At 39.2% G+C, this 20,200-nt stretch overlaps 1 protein-coding gene across 4 annotated transcripts in view; it reads left to right on the forward strand.

Moving 5' to 3' along the window:
* The first annotated feature begins 904 nt into the window (after nt 1–904).
* The window catches only part of ATP8A1 (ATPase phospholipid transporting 8A1), a 91,406-nt gene continuing 72,110 nt past the window's right edge, over nt 905–20,200 (forward strand). The window contains exons 1-7 of one of the 4 annotated variants that reach the window (XM_056489726.1): nt 905–1,154; nt 6,934–7,048; nt 8,230–8,329; nt 10,764–10,862; nt 13,879–13,924; nt 15,643–15,683; nt 16,572–16,645. In XM_056489726.1, coding sequence (XP_056345701.1) covers nt 1,106–1,154; nt 6,934–7,048; nt 8,230–8,329; nt 10,764–10,862; nt 13,879–13,924; nt 15,643–15,683; nt 16,572–16,645 — 524 coding nt within the window. In that variant the 5' untranslated portion in view covers nt 905–1,105. Of the gene's footprint in view, nt 1,155–6,933; nt 7,049–8,229; nt 8,330–10,763; nt 10,863–13,878; nt 13,925–15,642; nt 15,684–16,571; nt 16,646–19,174; nt 19,249–20,200 lie in introns of those variants that run through there. The other 3 variants (XM_056489725.1, XM_056489727.1, XM_056489729.1) reach the window with 3 other exon arrangements.

Consider the following 20,200-nt stretch of genomic DNA (forward strand, 5'->3'; position numbering starts at 1 on the left):
TAGACCTGCCTCCCAATCCCATCACCTCTCCCATTTTGTTGTGCATCCTGTTTTCACGGTGGCTGTTTTTCACTGAGGACAGGGGCAGGCGCACTGCTCAGCCTGTTGCAGTCACCCCAGTGTCACGCTCACTGTCACCAAGTGAAACTGCTGCTGCTGCTGCTGCTGCGGCTGGGACCTCCTTCCCAACAGCCCACACAGGAGCGGCGCTTGGATTCGCACTGACTCACGGCTGTCAAACTGCGGCATCCTGGCTGAGATTAAAAATAAAAAGCCGGGCGAGAGTTTGAAGGGTGCCTGTCAAACGGAGCGCGGCACCAACACACTCCTCGCCTGGATGAGGGCTGTGAAACACCGTTTCAAATTCCCTCTCCGGATGAACTCCTCCCGGCCCCCACCGCGCCCCTCGCTCCGCGGCGTACGAGACCAGGGAGGGAGGGATCCGCTCTGCACACAACCACAGCTCTGCTGCCTCGCCATCGGGCCTGCTGCCCTCCGCCCCCGGCAAGGCCAGCGGGCCGCACACGCGTGGCGGGCCCCGCTCACCCCGCCCGGCCCCGGCCCGGAGACACCGGCCGACCTTGCCCGGGGCTTCCCCGCCCGCCCCAGCGCGGGCAGCGGCCAGGGCTCGGCGCGTTCCATTCCCCCGCGTCACGGGGTGGGGGGCGCATCGGGAGCCCTTCGCTCGCTCCAGAGGCGGACACGGACCGCCGGAGTGCCCGTGCCCGCTCAGGCGCAGTGACCCGACAAGCCCGAGGCCGGGGGGACGGGGAGATGGCGGCGGGACGCCTCGGGACAGGGAGGCGCGGAGGGGGAGGGCGGAGTTGGTAGGTTCCGGAGGGGGCCGGCGAGTGCGGAGCGCGGGCGCCGAGGCTGTCAGTGAGCAGCGGCGCCGCCAGCGGGGACAGCGCAGCCGGGGACCGCCACAGCCGGGGACAGCCACAGCCGGGGACAGCACAGCCGGGGACAGGCGCTGCCTCGCGTTGCCGGAGCCGCCGCCGTCGGGACCCGCCGCCCTCGCCCCCGGCCCCGCGGGGCGCGCTGCGGAGCGCGGCAGGTGCAGGGCGCGCCGTTGGAGGGAGGCGGCCGCGCCACCGCCCCGGCGATGCCGACGGTGCAGAAAACGGTGTCCGAGATCCGCTCCCGCGCAGAGGGTAAGAGCCGCCCGCCTCTCGGCGCCCGCAGGGAGCGGCGGGGCAGCCCGGCCGCCGCCTGGCCGGGAGGGGGCGGTGGGAGCCGCCGCCGCGCTCCTCACCGCGGGCTCCTGCCGAGCCGAGCCGTGCCGAGCCGCGCCGAGCCGTGCCGTGCCGAGCCGAGCCGTGCCGAGCCGAGCCGAGCCGAGCCGAGCCGAGCCGAGCCGAGCCGAGCCGAGCCGTGCCGTGCCGTGCCGAGCCGAGCCGAGCCGAGCCGTGCCGTGCCGAGCCGTGCCGTGCCGAGCCGTGCCGTGCCGAGCCGAGCCGTGCCGTGCCGTGCCGAGCCGAGCCGTGCCGTGCCGAGCCGTGCGCCCCCGGTAGGGCTGCGGCGGCACCGACCCCCGCTGGGGCGTGAGCTGTACCGGCGTGCTCGGGGAGGCCTCGTGTTTGTGGCTGTGGATGTCCGGGGAGCCCCGGGCAGCGTTTTGCCCCTCAGCCATGGCTGCGGTGGTTTCGTTTTCCCCGCCGTGTGGGGCTGCTCGGCCGCCGGCCCCGAGCGGCAGCGGGGGCTCGTGGCCGGGGGTGCTCGGCCCGGGAACAAGCCGGAATCCCTCTTTTGTGTGTAGCATCATCATCGGAAATGAGCGTTTCTGATACAAGGCTTGTGCCGGGAAGCTTCGGACGCTGCTGGGCTCTCGTGCCTAAGTGGATTTGTTTAACCTCAGGTCAGGTGTCAGCAGCTGCCTTGTGGAAAGAATCACTGCAGTGGAATTGCATTACTACAAGATTTATTGCATGCCAAAGTAAAATTTGTAATCGGGGATCCCAAAACAGCAGTATATTGGGACAGCCGGATTTTTGGTTGCTGTAGGTAACAACAACAGTGTCGTGGTAATGGCATAAGAAGTATTGAAGCACGTATGAAGGATTTATCCCCTTGTCTGAAAGTTTCCATATGTCCAGTTGATTTTTTTTTAATTTTTTTTTTTTTTGCTTTGTTTTGCTTTGCTTGGTATAGGGAGGCAGAAACTTCCTCTCTGTGTCTTTCTTCCTTCTTCCAAACAAAGAATATTTTATTTAATTTTTGTGCAAGAAAAAGCACAAAGAAACATAGATTAGATGTGGTCTGTTAGATTGATGCTCCTTTTCAGTTTCACCATGTTATATGCCTTCCTCCACCAAAAGAAGGTACACAGGAGTCTGGCTCTACCTCTGCCTAGGAAATGGTAGTGGTGAAGAAACAGAGGAATGCATCTTTCTAAGAAGAAAGGGAGAAAGTGAATCCTTTCAGGAACACTTCTGAAATGTGTTTACAACCAGACCAGCAGTCCTATATACTCAGAGTGATTAGTAGATGCATATAATGAGACTAGTTAAATGTCCAATTTTTCAGTGCTTAATTTCAGTTCTTTTCCACTTATCCTTGTTCCAGACAATTGGTTTTCACTGCAAGCTGAGCATTGCATAAATAAATTGGGAGAATTGATGTTCTATTTAAAATTATCTAGTTACAGAACTCTTAATGGTTATTAACTGAATAAATGTGGTGTTCTCTAAAGGTAACTGGCTATCTAAGATTTACAATTGCAGTAAAAGGAAAAAAAAAAAGAGTGTTTTTCAAGGTTAAATGACTGTGAAGCAGTTGAATACTGTGTTTAAGAAGCTTTCCAAAATCACTTTCTTTAGGGCTGACAATAGGTATAAAACATCTTTTAAGAAACGTAACTTTCGCAAAGTGATGTGGTAGTTTTTTCATGACACCAGTGGAATTGATTTTATATGATCTATACTGTACTTCATATATAGTACTACTCAAATTTGAAATCTGTTACTGTTTTCATAGTCTTATATTAATGTGGCACTTACTAACTAATTTGATCTATACTTAGTCTTTGTTTAGGTATAATTCACAATGAAACTAACATCAATTAGTCTCTTTTTTTTTCTCTTTGAGATGAGCACTTCCAAGTCCAGTTAGTCCATACATTTAGAATACATAGTTGGCATTTCTAAACAGCTCTTTGTAAATGCCACTGTTTTCTGAAAGAGAGAACTCTAGCACTCTTCCATGTGGGTCTTAGTATTTTTCAGGGACATAAAGGAACTGTCAAACCCTGGTTCTGGCAATCACCCAAGTCTCTTGGATAAGCACTATGCCAAAGGATGATAAGGCTGCTTTCAGAGAACTCCACCAAAGTCTTACCTCCCGTGCAGAGTTGTTACTGGCAGGGTCCCTCTGTGTTCTTGGAACACTAGTAATTCTGTAATCACAAACAGCAGCTTCCAGGTCTTCTGTCATGCTGTGGATCATTCCTTAGCCTAAGACTTATGGGGGTCTTACAGACAGTGTTACTTTCCTTATTCTATAATTTTTGTATTGTATCTTTGGGTTTAAAATCTCACTTTTCTCTCCCATCACTGCAGCAATTAATTTCTGCTTCAGCGACCTTTTCCATGGATCATGAACTGCCTTACCAGGCTGGACTATCTTGGATACCATCTCAGAAAGAACTAATCTCTCTCACACATGAAGAGATAGTGATAATGTTATTAGAAAAAATCAACTGTTGTGCTCACATGAAACAAACCGAATCAGAACTGTCAGAATGATGTGCACGTGTAGCATTCCAAGAAGTAGTCAACAGTTGCACAGAAGAATTGACACTACAGTCTGTAATTTATTGCAAAATAAAAATTGAAGGTGTTTTAGGGTCTGTAAGCCAACATGTTACCTGCATAGAGAAATGAATTTGAACTAAAAGAAACAACTGATTTTGTGCCATTTTTCCAAACTTCTGCAAGTTCTTCATGGCTGATGAAGGATAGCCATGCATGCTTATAAACATGTTTTAATAGATTTTTGTGTCAATTATTGTGTTGCAAAGAACAGGTGCTGCTTACCATTCTAAAGTGGTATGTGTATCAATAAAATCTCAAGGCACAGATCTGCCCCTCTTAAACAAATTTAGGAAATTTGTGTCACGTATTCTGCAATTGCAAAACACATGGGGAATCTTTGAGTAGTGTGGCCTACATAAAGCTTTATTAAATACAGTAACTAACTGTGGTTATTTTAGCTATATATAGCTTCACTGTTAATATATGCATCTATTAAATAATATTAAATTGAATAGTTTTATTTCTTTTGAGAGGTTCTGGGAGAGTGGAATTATTCTTGGCAGTTATTAGGGTTCTCTGAAGATTGAAGCATTAATCCTTTTCCTCTGTGTGTTGGTGGAGTTCAGTAAACTATATTAGGTCATTGAGAAAGGGTAGAGAGTTGAGGTGCCACGATGCTGCCTACCAAAACTAGTACATAATAACTAGTTCTTGGTGGAGGTAAATACCTCTACAAAACCTAGGTGAAGCTGAACTTGGGTAAGATGAGGTGACTTTCACATGAAGAATGAATGTGTTTTGAAATTCTGTACTGGTCATCAAATTGTCTTCAGCAGACTATTGGTTTTTGTAGTGCCTAATATATCCTTAGATATTTCTACTTATGATCTTCAGGACTATATAACATTTTACCAGATTTAGTTATGGTTGTAGTCACTTTTGTCTGGGGTTTATTTCTGCCAAGTGTGTTTTCAGAAAGAAACTTGGTTTAGTTCTAGACAGGCTTGGCCATCTCAGTGGTACCAGCAGGTTCAAGCAGGTCATTTAAATTCCCTTCTGTGCTCTGACTCCTCAGAAGGACAGACTGATGGATCAGGTTCCCAGTGCCTGACCCTTCTGTCACTGAAGGTTTGTCATGGCTTTGCAACAAATAATTCTGAAGACATCTTTTTCATGGTGATTCCATCTTTGACCTATGCCACATGCTTCAGAAATACGAGCTAGCTAACAGACTGTTCTGGCTTTGGCTGGGATAGACTTAGTTTTCTTCCTAGCAGCTGATACAATGCTGTGTTTTGGATTGAGGATGTAATTAATGTTGATAACACACTGGTGTTTCAGTTATTTCTGAGCAGCACTTGCACTAAATCAAGGACTTGTCAGCATCTCATATTGCCCTGCTAGGAAGGAGGCTGGGAGTTCACAAAAATCAGGGAGGGGAGACACAACCAGGGCAGCTGCCTCCCAGCTGACCAAAGGGATATCCCAGCAACAACAAAACCAGGAAGAGTTGCCAGGGGCCAGCAGCCTGCTGCTCAGCAGTTGGTGAGAATTATGCATTGCTGTTTTTGTATATTTTATCATTATTTTCCCTTCTTCTTCTGTCCTGTTAAGCTATTTTTGCTCAGCCTGTGTGTTTTATCTTTTTCCTGATTCTCTGTCTCAGCACTTGGGGTAGGCAAGTGACTGTGTGGTGTTTAGCTGCCTGCCAGGTTAAACCACAGCACTTAGTTTTATAAGAGGTTCTTGGCTACAGCATCAGCTTTCAAAGGTTTTGGAAGCTCTACTTAGAGAATAAGAAAGAAATTTTTAATGGTTAGGAGGAGTGTATTAAAATCCTTTTGACAATTTGGTTAAGGGTTTTCTTTCCTTCCCTTTATTTCCATATTGCAGTGTATGTGTATGTAATATTGTCTCATTCTTGTAATGAAAATGAGACTGTTCTAAGGAATGAAAGCTGAAAGTTTTAAACTACCCTACCTAAAGGAAAAAATTAGGGGTATGGAATTTACTGTTGTTGTTTTACTAATGTAGAAACTTTTTAATCAAGGCTGGTTTAGGAAATGTCCCTATAAATATGGTGTGTTTGAAGAGAGGTGCTTATTTCAAATTTATTGTTTGAATCAAAATACGGTCTTCAATGGTTGCTCTTGTTGAAAGAAGCTGTAATTGGTTTGGGGCTGTGTTTGTTTGTTTCACTGGTTACTTATTTGCAATTTGTTGTTATTGAAGATGTTCTTTTTTTTGCTGAGTTAGGCTGCCAAATGAGCCTGTGTGGTTCCTTGAGGGGTATTTTTTTGGCACCTGTTAAGATGGGCCGGTCTGTTAGGCTGGCTGCCCTTCTTCTGAGGAGACTTCTTGAGATAAATACTGATGTTTGAATGTGTAATCTGAGTAATCTGATTGACTGGAAGGTTCCCTGCCCATGACAGGAGGTTCCTTCCAACCCAAACCATTCTATGACTATGAGTTAGCAAGGAGTCTCTGACACAGCTCACATGTAAAACGGGAGAACCTGCAAGAGGTGAAAGCAGCAACAGGTGGCTGTAAAGGAGAAGAGAGAAATGGGTTTAGCTGGCAAAGTGACAGTCTGCCTGGGGTTTAACCTGGTGAGTGGCTTGTAGATGCCATTCTTGTTCTCCTTCAGATGTAGCAGCAGGAAGAAGATGACTGTGGGAAAGGTGGTGCCTCTCAGCCACCTGCTGCAGGGAACCTGAGAACAAGACAGTAAACAGTGTCTTCTCCCTTTCAGTCTCTGCTGATAAGATCAGCCTTCAGGAACCACAGGTTCCTGACACCAGCTGGAAAGTCCAAAACAAAAGAGACTTAGCTTGGTGGAGAAGGATCAGTTTAGGGTACTAGTGAACAAACTGGCAATACAAGAGTCCATAGGATCTAATAAGATTCAATCAGGAGTGCAGAGGGAGCTGGCAGGTCTCACTGTTACTCTCTCTCAGTAATCTTTGCAAGGTAAGGATGGTCTGTGGGGAGTGTAGATTTTTACTGAGCATCTTGACTATATAAAAAAGACTTTCTTGTATTTTCAGGGGTCATTAATTGTGAGAAATACAAATACATTGAGTTCACATTCAAAACAAATGTTTTTTTTTGTCTCGTAAAGTGCCTTGAATGTTGTGTAAGTAAATCTATTTATATGGAAAACCATGCTGTGTTTTTACAGGCTATGAGAAGACAGAGGATGTTTCAGAGAAAACTTCCCTAGCTGATCAAGAGGAAGTGAGAACTATATTCATCAATCAGCCCCAGCTAACCAAATTCTGCAATAATCATGTCAGGTATTAACAAAAACACTAAAACATTGCATGCAGAATAGCAAAATTGAAAAGATATCGTTTATTCTACTTCTGTCATTTCCGATGACAGTCTTGAGACACTGGAGGGAGGAACGAAGAGAAATGAGGGGATAAGTAGGCTGTTTCAGTTACAAACCTGACCTTCTGAATTTTTAAGAATGGAGTGGGGAAGGTACAGCTGCTTTACAGCTGTACCGTCAGTGTGTCCCTAGAGGATGGATTTGTTCTTCAGGTTTCAGTTCAGTTCATCTTTGAACCTATTCCTGATAGATGAATGCTGATGCAGATGTACTTCACTTGAGCACAGCATTGTTTGTGCTTTGGAAACACTTGGTTTTTTCAGTCACCCAGTTACAAGGATGCTGTGGTTGCCTATGAGACTAGTTTTCAGTTTCAGGTTCAGGCTTTAGGGACTTTGCCAATGATATATACTGGGTTTTTTTGTTTGCTTTTGATGAATTTTAAGTCATACAGTAAATACTTGTAAGTAATGTGTTTTTAGATCTGATAACATCCTCACTTCTGTTGTTAAAATTCAAAGGAAATGAACAGCAAAGATACCTCTGTCCCAAGTAGGTGTGTTTTCTGAAGGTACTTTTGATAATGTGCAGAAACTTTATAGACATTGAGAATAATGTGGTGGGATTTTCCATGATCTTGAGAAACTTTATATGCTATTTCTTGGTGTATACAACTTGTCCTTTTTTCTTTTGCTTGGTAGAGGTCTTTTGCAGGATACGTTCATTCCCCTTACATTGTCTGTTTTATGCAAGGTCAAAGTAAATATGACTGACTTAAAAAGAAGTTAAAATGTTCCTACAAATCTTTTGCTTAGAAGTTTTAGGCATGATTGTTTTTTTGCATATATTGTTTTAGAACCTTAGATGGTGGTGGTCTGTTCTTAAACAGATCTGCAAGGCTGACAGAGAGCTGGTAATTTAAACATTTTGTGATGATAGCTTAGCATAGATTGTTTTGCTAGGATAAATTTTATCCTCTTCTTCCAGCCTAGGAAAAGCACACTTAATATCCAGTATTTATCAGTTTAGAATCAAAAAGCAAACTGTTTTGTTTGAAAGATTGTATAACTGAGAGTTAAACAATACATTTGAAGAATTTTTTGTACTGTAATAATAGCATGTGTTTTTGTCTCTTCCTCTCAGCACTGCAAAGTACAACATAATCACATTCCTGCCAAGGTTCCTTTATTCCCAGTTCAGAAGAGCTGCTAATGCATTTTTTCTTTTTATTGCATTGCTTCAGGTAAGATCAACAATAAGATTCTAGTGTTTTAAACTTGTTAAGAGACCATTTATATTATAGATAGAGATACTGAGATACTCGAGGTTGCTGTACTGTTCTTTCCAAGATAGCTGGCCTATCAGAACGCCTGTATGGTGTAGATATATCTTTAATAAAATGCTTGGGTTTGTGGTTTTCTTGCTCCTTGGAGAGAGCAAAATGCACACAAAGATTTTTCTATAAAACAGGTCAAGTATAGCTGAAATTCTGTTGGGTCAAAAAGACTTGTGAAAAGAAAATTCCATTTAAAAATATCTGGCATATACAGAAAACTGTTACCTACCTGTAGCTGGCATTTCTTCTAGAGGGTACTGTCTAAAAACCTGAACTCTGTGAACTTCTGAGGGACAGGAATTGCAGCTGAGGGGAAGTGATTGTTTATTCTTAAAGATTGAAATCGAGGCTGGACAAGCAAAACCAGTTATGGAGTCCAATACTACAGCAACTATTTCCTGTAAACCAGTTAATCAGTGTACTGGATATGAAGGAAGCACACAATCTATATCACCACTGCAGCTTCATTAGATCTGTTTGTAAAGTAAAATCTCTGACCCAACTTACTGAGACTTTTTTGAAGAGGTACATAACATTTTGCTCATCTGTATTTTAGTTTTGTGATAGTTGAAGTTAAAAACATTGTGGAGTTTTTGTATACTATTCTTTCAATGCATTAGCTGATGATAAATGAAAAAGTGAACTGTGTTCAGGTGCAGTCATAATTACCATTGACTAGTTCTGCATTTCAAATATTTGATAAAAACACATTTTCTGCATGATTTCAAATACATTGTTTACCATGTGTTAATTTGTCTGTTGAGCAGGTCATTGTGTTGGGGATTGACATATCAAACAAAAATTACTGAAAAATGGCACATAAACTGCAGTATGTGCATTTCCCTTTCTCACTTCAAATGCTTCTGCAAGTCAAAGTTTATTCCTCTGTCCTTACTCTGATGTCTTTGCTACTTCTTTTAGCACTTGGGGCAGTTTTTTATGATGCACCTGCATAAGTATCTTACAACTGTTTCCTAAGGGGGAAGAAGTTCAGGGTTTCATTAGGTTTTCTGCCTGCAAGCCTGTGGGTTCTAAATAAACATCCTGCTAATCCCATTTGGCATCTCAAGCTAATCCAGTGGTCCAGCAGTGTTCCTTGTGGTGTCACTATGCACCTCAAGGTAGTGACACAGAATAAGAGGTTTCAGAAGTTTTAGCAAGTGGAGTGTTAGGTCTTTAAAGCCCACTAGTGTGTCAGGCTATCAGTGAGACTGCATTGGCAGGAGAAGGAAGTAGAGGAGAATGGAATTGGAGTACGGGCTGGTGACCCTTTTGCTTTCAGATTTTGCTAGCAAAATAACATGCAGTTGGAATGGGAATTCGGGCATATATGTAGGAAGTAATAAAAAGGTAGGAATAGCTGGAGAAGGGATAGATTCCTCTGTAGCCAGCATATAGTCACTTGCTAAACAGTAGCTTTTGGCCTCATTTCCATTTTAATTCCTTGAAAAATGTCTACAGTAACCTGGAAGATAGATCTATATTGGTCTTACAATAAGCATATTAAACCATCCTGTTTTCTTTCAGAAGTACAATATGGTGGTAGCAAAAAGAAATGTATATAATTCATAAGTAACACTGGCTGTTTTTCACTACATTTTATGATAAATTGAGGATCTCTTTTAACCACTTTGGGGCACCACTAGTTAGTGTACTTTTTTCTTGCAGAGTTCTCATTGTCATCACAATCCATTACCCATAATAATTCTGTTATGGCAGCAATCCTTTCAACTATCAGTCTTGCCATTAAGAACTCTAGTCAATATAAAGATAATTATGGGTAATTATCCATGTATATCACACAAGCAGCTGCATTTTCTCACGATTTACTTTACATATATATTTGCTTGCATCATCTGTGCCCATACCATGTAAAAAATGGGTTTTTTTTACAGTCTGGCAGCTATTTAAAATTTATCAGTTAATATCTAATATATAGTTAATAGTATGATTAAAAATATCTCTTAAGAGATTAAGACTCTAAAGAAGCAAAAAATATCTTGGGCTAGTGTCTACTCTAACAAAAATCTAAATTGGAAAGTTTAGGTATATTTTATAAATAGCTATTTTAATTCAATTTGAAACACAGAAAAGGAAGGCGAATATTCTGCAAACACTAAAACCTTTGAACCATTGAACACTATACTGCTTAAAATGCAAATATTTTTTATTGTATCAGATGCTTTTGAATTGAAGACCATAAAGCTGTCTTGGAAACAATTAACACATGTCTAAAAAGTGAATGCACTTGTCTTTATTTGCACAGAAAGTACTGTTTATTGTATTAAAAATGTTTTCAACCAGCAATGCAAAATATTTCTTTCTCCTTTTTTTTTAATAGCAAATACCAGATGTATCACCAACAGGCCGCTACACAACATTGGTTCCTCTCTTATTTATTTTAGCTGTAGCTGCAGTGAAGGAGATAATAGAGGATATTGTAAGTATCTAATAACACTATTTTGGAAATAGCTATCATATTTTTCATTTGTAATATTGCAAAAATGTTTCCCAGTTGTCAAATCCAGGTCCAAGCATTTGATGCATCTCTTTATTTCTAATGTCACATTCGTAAAACCCTTAGTTTCCCTGTTGTGACTTTTCATGGCTTTGTAGACTGCACAGAGAATAGGTCTTTTCAGTTTTTCCTGTTTCTCCAGTCCAGTGCAATTTTCTGTTAGCATTTCATATCTTAGTGCTAAGTGTGATCTGCTGACTCCTGATGGCCAGGAACAAACATGGAGTTGGTCCTTGTTAGGCGGTGCCTCCACCTGTGCCAGGTTTTCATAGGCTCTTTCCAGTGACTGTCTGTGGTAGTGGTTGTTTTGCTTTTCTTCTTGCGTTGAAAAAAAACTTTAAAAGAGCTGGGGCATTGTGAACATAGGAGTGTCCATTCAGACTTATTTTATTTTGAGGGCAGAGGAAGGAATTTCAGTCTCTGTTTCACTTCATACAAAAGATGTTGGGGTTTTCTGAGCACCTTATTGCCTTCACTAAAAGCACGTGATAGAAACCTGTCTCTCTGACTTTCTTAAAATAAGTCTTTTAATTGATTTTTTTTTGTATCTAAGGGATTAAATTAATCTTAAGTATTTATCAGATCACTCTAGATGCTACGAATTTATCTGCTTTTGTTTTAGTTCTGCAGGTATCTTATGAGAAGGACAAGAAATTAGATGTCATGATACAGCAGAGTGTCTTCTCCACTAGAGAAGTGTTCCTGTTTGTGGGCACTTCTCTTGAGTTTTGGAAAGGGTTGTAGGTGATGTATGTAGTCTTTCTTTGCACACAAATAGTAAGGTCTGGGAACATCAGATTTATTGTGTTCGAGCAGAATTACAATGTATATGCAGAAACATGGCCAAGAGGAAGAGTGTTGAGCTTTAAAGAAGGCTTGGAATGGAAGATGATTAGTCACATGCTGCCTTTATTGAAACACTCAAATGGGTTTTCTCCTCTGTGAGGTTTTTGCCTCTGTGAATGGATGGTAGGCAAAATATAGGCTCCCTAGCTTGTGAGTCACAGAGTTAAGTGGTCCTGCAAGCCACAATGAGGTTTTCATTAGATGTTTTTCTTCTATTTGGCATTTTTAGTTTTGCAATCAGTTCTCCTTAAATGCCTTTGTTGCTTGCTCTTTGGATAAAAAAAAAAAAAAAAAAAATAAAATAAAATAAAATAAATTCATGCTCATTTAGATATTTTTAACCATTCTCCTGTTAGTGCTTACAGACTTACACCATCTGTCAGTGTCTAGGCAAATATGAAACTGAGGCTGCTGCTACTGTACAAAGTGTCCCTTTTAAAATTATCCAGTGGCTTTTGTTTTCTTATTTATTTCTACTATTTGCTCTTTGTAGCTTGAAGTGTACAGTTTGGTGTGGCAGGGGAAAAAGGCAGGGATCAGGTATAGTGGGTTTTGCATATTCCACCTAAATAAAGTTCCCATTACCAAATGCTACAAAGATACCTAAGACCAATACTGCTGTACTGATTTTTGCTGAGAAAGCTGGCTACTTTCTGCATAGTAAAATATTCAAAGTTTATTCCCTTAAACATTAATTTTCTTTTTTTTTACACAGTGAAATATTTAGGATCTCCACAAATGGTAATCTTCATCTAATACTAAAGCTTTTGGATGGGAACCTTGTATATTGATAAAAATAAACACACTTGTCACAATAACACTTTTAGCTCAAGACCCAAATGTTTCTTTTTCTGGAATGAAATACCAAGAAGAGCAAGATGTTAGCAAAGGATATTATTCATGAACAGCATGTGTTTTCCATATGCTCCAAAGGTGCTAGCAAGATTTGTGACATGAACTGTTAGATTGTCAGCTGTTTCCAGTGATTTTCATCTGTCATACCTCAGAAAGCACTGGCATTAACCTTTCCAAAACAGAGAAGATTCACCCTGTGAGCAAATAGACATTTGCTTTGATCAAGTTATGCTATCCCTTTGATCAAAGTTTATTTATCTGTACAGTCAGCCATCTTTTTGAAAGGAGAATCTGCTGGTAATCTGTGAAAATCTAGTAAAAAATAATATTTCAATTTTGCAAAGTTTTAAGGTGGCCTTTTAAGGGCTGCTAGCTCAGAGTCAAATCAACATTTTATTGGCAATAAATCACTCAAGTATCTTTTCCTATTTTTCTTTCATTTTACAAGATTATTTCTGATTTTGTTTGCATCATTCATGCATTGTTTGCATGAATTCTGAACACCTGTTTCAAAAGTGTACCTAAACCAGTTAATTCTGTTTAGATTAATTTTCTAAAACATATTCCTGCTCAGGAAGAAATGGGTTCATGAGTCCTAAAAAGTGTGTTTAAACTAGTACTCTCCTAAGCTTTTTGTGTCTGAGTTTGGTCATACCTTGAAAATTCTGGTAGTTAATAGCCGTGTCAAAAGATTACTGTCAAAGATGTCTCACAGCTCTGTTAAAACTGAGGGGCATCATCCCCTGTTTGGGGAGGGTGTGCTGTTGATTTTTTTGTTTGTTTTTTTTTTGTCTGTTTGTTACTGTTGTTGAAGTCTGCAGGCAGCTTGGTAGAAGTGGATTCATTATGTTTACACAGTCACTGCCTGACTTCAGGTGTCTGTATGAGACACTTAGATGAAGAATTGTTCCATGATCTTTGTTATGGTAGAGTCATCTCCCAGGAAAGGACAAAGTTATGGTATTGAAATGCTCCTTCTGTAAGGAGCTTGTCCAGATAGAGATTAACCACATGAAAGGATATTTTAATACAATACAATTAGCTTGGAACTGGATGTGACTTTCCTGGTATTCATAACTACCCAAGTAATTAATAATCCTGTTTAAGTGTTTACATGGCTTATTGAATAGATGAGTGGGAGGAGCTAATAGGTGCATTTTTTAATAGAAATATGAAATCTTTATTTTATCATCAGAATTTGAATTTTATGTTTAACCATTCTGCATTTTTAATTTAGAAAAGGCATAAAGCTGATAATGCGGTGAACAAGAAACAAACTCAAGGTAGGAAATTTATTTAACATTTTTTGGCAGGGGGGTTGGATTTTTGCACATGGTAGTAATACAGTTTGAACTGCTGATGTATTTGAGTAGAAAATTGCATGTGCAGATTACTCCAAAATTCATAAAGTAAACAGTTGAAGTAATAATTTGCAGTGACATTAGCCCCACAAAATAGAATAAGTTCTAGATTAAGGTTGTGAGGTTCTTAAGAAACTTGATCATTTACTTATTTATCACAGGTGATGCTATTGCTGTTAGAAGATCATAATCACCTGTATATTTAATGGATCTACATTATAACAAAAATTTCTGAGTACAGATAATTTTTTTTTCAGCCAGCAATAAAAAGGAAGCATAACAAAATATAAAACTATCTTTCTGTGCTGCTTCAAGACTGTGGATAAAGACTAATGGAGTTCTTTTGGGTTTGATTTGTTGGAGTTTTTTTATTAAATAATTTTTTTATTAATCAATGTAACGGTTTGATCAAATGCCTTGGGCTCCTTGGGACAGTGTTACAACCAGTCATCACACTGAACCTGTAGTTTTACCAGAGAGGGGAAATGGTTATCAAAATAGATTTTGTGTAATGATCAGCTGGTTGGTGAGGCAGTCATTAAAGCAACTTGCATACTGTCAGAAAGGGGGAGTGCCCCATCTACCATTGCTCTGAGCATATCAATACTAATAAATTTGGGGGAAGGACGGGGAAGACTTACTAAGCAGGAAGAATTGCTAAGCAGATTAAGTAATGATTGCAGGTATCATTGAGATACACAAGAAGAGGAGTCAGTCTGGACAAAACCTCCAGGAAGGATTAAATGTAAAGGCCATATGTAGTTCCAGATTTTGATCCACTTTTTTGAAGTCAGCACACTCTTGCATAAGATCTTGGTCCTGATTGGGAACTTGAGCTTCCTGATGGTTTAAAAGGTGGAAAACCCAGTGAAAGGGAGCAATCTCTTAAAGTTGTCTGAGTATTGATACATATGTTTCATACATATGTTTCTTTTTGCATATTCATCCTCAGGGTGCATATTTATCTTCAATAACTGGAGCTGAAAAAAGTTACCTTTATTATTCTCTGAAAATGCAATCTTGGCAGTTAACTGGGAACAAGGCATGTTTTTTCTATCATAATAGTAACACTTAAAACTGGAATAGTGGAATGTGGTTGCAGTATTAATTGTGACTACCAGGGAAAAACTATACTAATACTACTTTAAATAGCATGAGGTATTTTCAGTATATTTGTGGAGGAGGTGACTATAGTGATCCTAAAATTCTCTGATATGACAATAATAACAGAACAGATAATCTCCAGTGAGCCTCCTGACACTTCTAATGAATATTGAGTATGTTCCTCTTGCCTCCTCAATAATTTCAAAACGTTTTAACTTTGGAACTTTTTATTCCAATTACTCATTTATTTTGGAAAACACATTATCATAAAAATCTATATCAGATTTATTTGATTCTCAAGGCCTATAAAATGTTCTAATTGACTTTGTAATAAGATTTAGTGGTACAAAAACTGTTACAGAGAATATGTGCTATATATTTGAAATGCTTGATCTGAATTCATAGAAACAAGGCATGCTCTAAAATATTATGTGAGGTGTGTCTGCATGGCTTTTCATAAGGAATCTAGCACATACCTGTATACTGCAGTTAGATTGTACGACTGGAAAATTATTTATTTTTTTCTTTTTTTTTAGTACTACGAAATGGTGCATGGGAGATTGTCCACTGGGAAAAGGTGTGTGTCTTTATTGGTCACTTTTAGAGCATAATGCAAATTTTTTTTTATTTAATTTCTCCATGTAATTGTTAAGGATAAAAAATGGCTGGTATTATGGGAAATGTATAATCTCTTGTATTCTATTTTTTCTTTGTTGATATTTGTCTCTCAAAATGTACTTTGAAATCAAGTCAGTTTTGATGGCATGAGTCCAAACTGGTTAAGTTCAGTGGGAATAAGCTGAATAATATGATGGCTGTGGCAAAATTACTCATGTCTTTAGTCTGATGTGGTTTGCCAAGGCAGAAACTTCTTTATGGAAATTAGTTACTTTGTGTATTTGTTGAGTTTCATCAGCTTAAATGAAGAGAACTTCAAAGACTTTTATGCAGTGTTAAGAGTGGACTCTTAAAGGTATCTTTCAAGAACTAAATGTTATGCTACCATCAAGTCACATAGTTTGAATGGTTTCCATACTTGAAAACTTGAAGAAAATTTCACCCACCATAATTTGGAGGCAAGGTTCAGATGAAATTGGCTTACACCTTTGAAGATGGATATAGTGTGATGCAACAAAACTGTGATCTTAGGTGCAACTAATTTCTTCTTTAACTAAACTTCAGTCTTTCAGTAAAGTATTTTACAAAACCAGCAAAATTAAAGAACTGCACAGAGAAGGCTATTAAAGATTAGGCTTATTTGGCTAATTAGGCTTATTAAAGATTAGATTTCCAAAGAATTCCAATAACTTTTGATAGAACTCCAGTTGTACAATCTAACTTCTCTAAGTGTGTGTTTTCTAACAGTCTTGATAGCAAATTCAGCAGGTAAATATTTACTGTGCTTAAAACAAGGGGATACTACATTTTGTTTGAGACCATTAACCAATTCCCAGTTTTCTTTCAGGTAGATGTTGGAGATATAGTTATAATAAAAGGCAAAGAGTATATACCTGCTGACACTGTACTGCTCTCATCAAGGTAGAGATGCCCACTGATGCTTATAGTGTAGAGGCTGGTTTCTCTACCCTGCATTTATTTATTTATTTGTGATTGCTCCAAGGAAATAAAGAATAAACAAAAGTGCTGCTGTTCTGAAGTGTGGTCTTGTGTTCATTTGGTCATTTATCATTTAAGGCAATTCTTTTTCAAAACTGTGAAAATTGCAGTTTTGAAATTACACTGGCATTGAATTTACTCCTAAGAAAAATATAGTGTTAATTTTGTTGTTGGATATAATACAAAAAAGACTGGTTCTCTGTCTCAAAATTGGACCTCAACTGCCATATTTAACCATCTTGGCTTTTTGATATGTACCCAACAAATTTCATCCCATAAATAAATCAAAATGGATATATTACAGGGAACAGAAATGCTTTTTAAATTATATAGTCTCCAGTTTGATAATTGAATCAGGGAAAAAAAGTGAACATGAGATGTGAATCATCAAATTAGCACTGTCTGAACACTCACTTTATTATCTAATATATATATAATGAATAATTTCATCAGTTGGAAGCAAGACTTAATTTTTAGCATGTCATGCTGTGACCCTTTTTACATGGACAATCAGAAGTTGTTTATCATCATTTCCTTGGACAGTTTTATTTAAGAAATCCACATCTTATGTGGGAGATGCACATTTTTCAACATCTATTTGATCAGGTCAACAGACTACATATTCTAAGAATCCTTTTTAATGAATATTATCTAAATGTGAATGCATTGTAATTTATTTCTTTTTGGCACAAGCAGAAGTGTTATTTGTATGAATGTGATTTAGGTATAAACCCTCTATGACCCCACTGAAGTTAATTAATCTACTCATGCCTACAGTTAATAAAGTTTGGATTCTATGCATTGCTGTTGACAGACTGTGGTATAGACTAGTACATTGTTTCTCTGTCTCCCATTATATCTCAAAATTAAGTGTAGCTGTTTCTAAAACACTCCTAATAAATTATTATCAAGTGTAAAGTAGTTCCCAGAAAATACTGTAAATTTCCCCCACAGTCTGTCTCCAGTGCTAATGTTGGTCATAATTTAGCTTGTGTTGAGTGTCCTCTGTAAACCTTTTACTTCTGTACTTTGAGAAGTATTTATAAATTCTCCACCAAGATGTTTGCTTCTCCACCAAGAGCTTTGCAGGCAATACACCATGCAGCAAGGGCACCTTTTGTGTTTGGCCTGATAATAGCTTCTGTCATGCTAACCATAGTGTCTTGCAGGTGGAAGAGGTTACATCCTCTCAGAGCAGCTTCTACATAATCTCCCTGAGCAATCCCCTAAATTTCAGTCTATTCCTAGGTGTCTCCACAGTTTTGCCCTTCCAAATTTGGAGGACGCTTGCATCACGTTTGTGGTTTACACACAGGAAAGCACCAACTGCCTGAAAAGTCTACTCTGCAATCCTTGTACCCCTGAAGAAATCTTACATCACAAGTTGACAGAGAAAATAATAATTAGTTGCTACTGAACTTGGTCAGGACTGTTTCCACTTTGTCTAACCCCTCTTTAGTGCCCTTATTAGAACACACTGTATGTGTCCAACTATCACTATTATGCATGCTGAATTTTCCTGTCAGCTTTATTTCTAGGATCCAGTTTGCAGTGGGGACTCTGAATCACAATTGCTTTTCTAAGCCCAGTTCAGGCATTTCTTCCAGCCAAAACTTCTTCCCTACTTACATTACTGGGATCCTGTTTCAGCCTCGTGTCCAGGAGAGAACCCTGTACTACTATATGACCTCTAATTCTGCCTGCATACTGGCATGTGCTCTCTCCTCCATCCCTCATCTCAATGTTTCTTCAGGAAGACATTCATCTATTTTGCTTTCAGGTCTTTATTGATGCCCAGTTACATTTTAGGTTCCAAAAGCAGTGCAAATCTGTGGGCCTGGTTTTAATTCAAACTAATAATACTGTATTTTTTTACCAGCCTAGCAGTTTCTGGAGAACAAGAGGATCTTAATTATTTTAGGAAACTATAATCTTTTACAGAGAAGAGCACAAACCTCTGAGATTTAATTCTGTATGATTTTTGCTAGTTCAGTGATCACTGAAATTTACAAAGCTGGAAAAAAAGGCAAAATAATTTTCAGCACATCTAAATAAAAAAGGTACTTGTTACCTGTCTCTTCAGAAAAGTTGGTGTAAAATCTCTTGTTGTGGCTTTTATTTTTTTAATTGAAGTATGGAGTTGAGATGTAAGCATAAGACTGTTTAATGTTTACATACAATGTCGATGTGTTCTGCAGCCTAAAGTTTGTGCCTTACAATAAAATAAACAACTTGAGTGAAAATGAAAGTGTTCTAGCTCTTTTCTTTCTGACCTGATTAAAATAGATTTTGAAAAAATTGTCATCAGACATTTTAATTAACATGTATTGTTTGAATAATAATTTCAAACTCTGTCTTTTTGTCTTTGTTCATTTGTTTTGTTTTGTTTGTTGTTTTTTTTTCCCTGTCACTTATTTTTCTGTTCTAATCATTTCAAACTGGGATGTGTAGGTGGCAGTAGGGGAAGTAGTGAGAGTGACCAATGGGGAACATCTCCCAGCTGATCTCATCAGTCTGTCATCAAGGTTAGAATAAAGTAGTTGCACAGGATACGTGTATGTGGGTCCTCATATACCAAATATGAATAAAACTGATATTTTGATAATCTTTGTTTTGCTATTCACCTTTCTCCAACAAAACGTACATATTTATAAAATTAGAAAGGGTTCTTCTATCAAGTACAGATTATTGAAGTGAAAATATGCAATAACACTCTAAGAAATTAAAATTGTTTACTCCTCTTGGTTTTTACACTACCCCCATGAAATTTTATCATACAAGTTGTCATTGAATAAACACAGTTAAACACCAGGTTAAATATATGTTTAAGAGGAATATACATATTTCTACCAACTCAGTATTTTCAGCAAAGAATACAGTTTAACATTGGTAGGACTGGTAGAGGACCCTCTGCACAAACTTGGATGTTGCACAATCTCTGCTGCATGTGGTGGCAAAAGCAGCGTTGTTCTTGTGTATTGTGACAAAGTGCATGTTTCTTAGACATGTCAGCTTTATGCTATTGTCTGCACTCTTACCACACTTTGTTTTTTCCCTAACCAATCAATGGGCCTGCCTTGATCTGTAACTTACTTTGGAGGTCACTGTAATCTGCTACAGTTACTGCAATTAAGCATGAGTCTCACTTGAAATGTCTTTGCTGCCTTAGTTTGTTTTACAAGTGCTTTACAAAAATATCATTTGGTTTTTATTGTTAACTAATGAAAATGTTAGAATTGTGTGTCTTACACAGGTGTTTCCATCCAAGCAGGCTAAATAAAACTTACTTATATTTTTAGAGAAGTTTGCCAAGAATAAAACAGTAGCCTGAAGGTACCTTTTTATAATTATTCACATTTTAATGCTTGTACTCTACAAAATTGTTTTAAATAGCCTACTTAACATTATCCTGCAAATAATCTGAAATTAAGTCACTTATTTGTAGCCACTGTTGCATTAATAAAGGAATTTTTTTAA

Source organism: Oenanthe melanoleuca, chromosome 4 (genome assembly GCF_029582105.1).
Source record: "Oenanthe melanoleuca isolate GR-GAL-2019-014 chromosome 4, OMel1.0, whole genome shotgun sequence".
NCBI lineage: Eukaryota > Metazoa > Chordata > Aves > Passeriformes > Muscicapidae > Oenanthe > Oenanthe melanoleuca.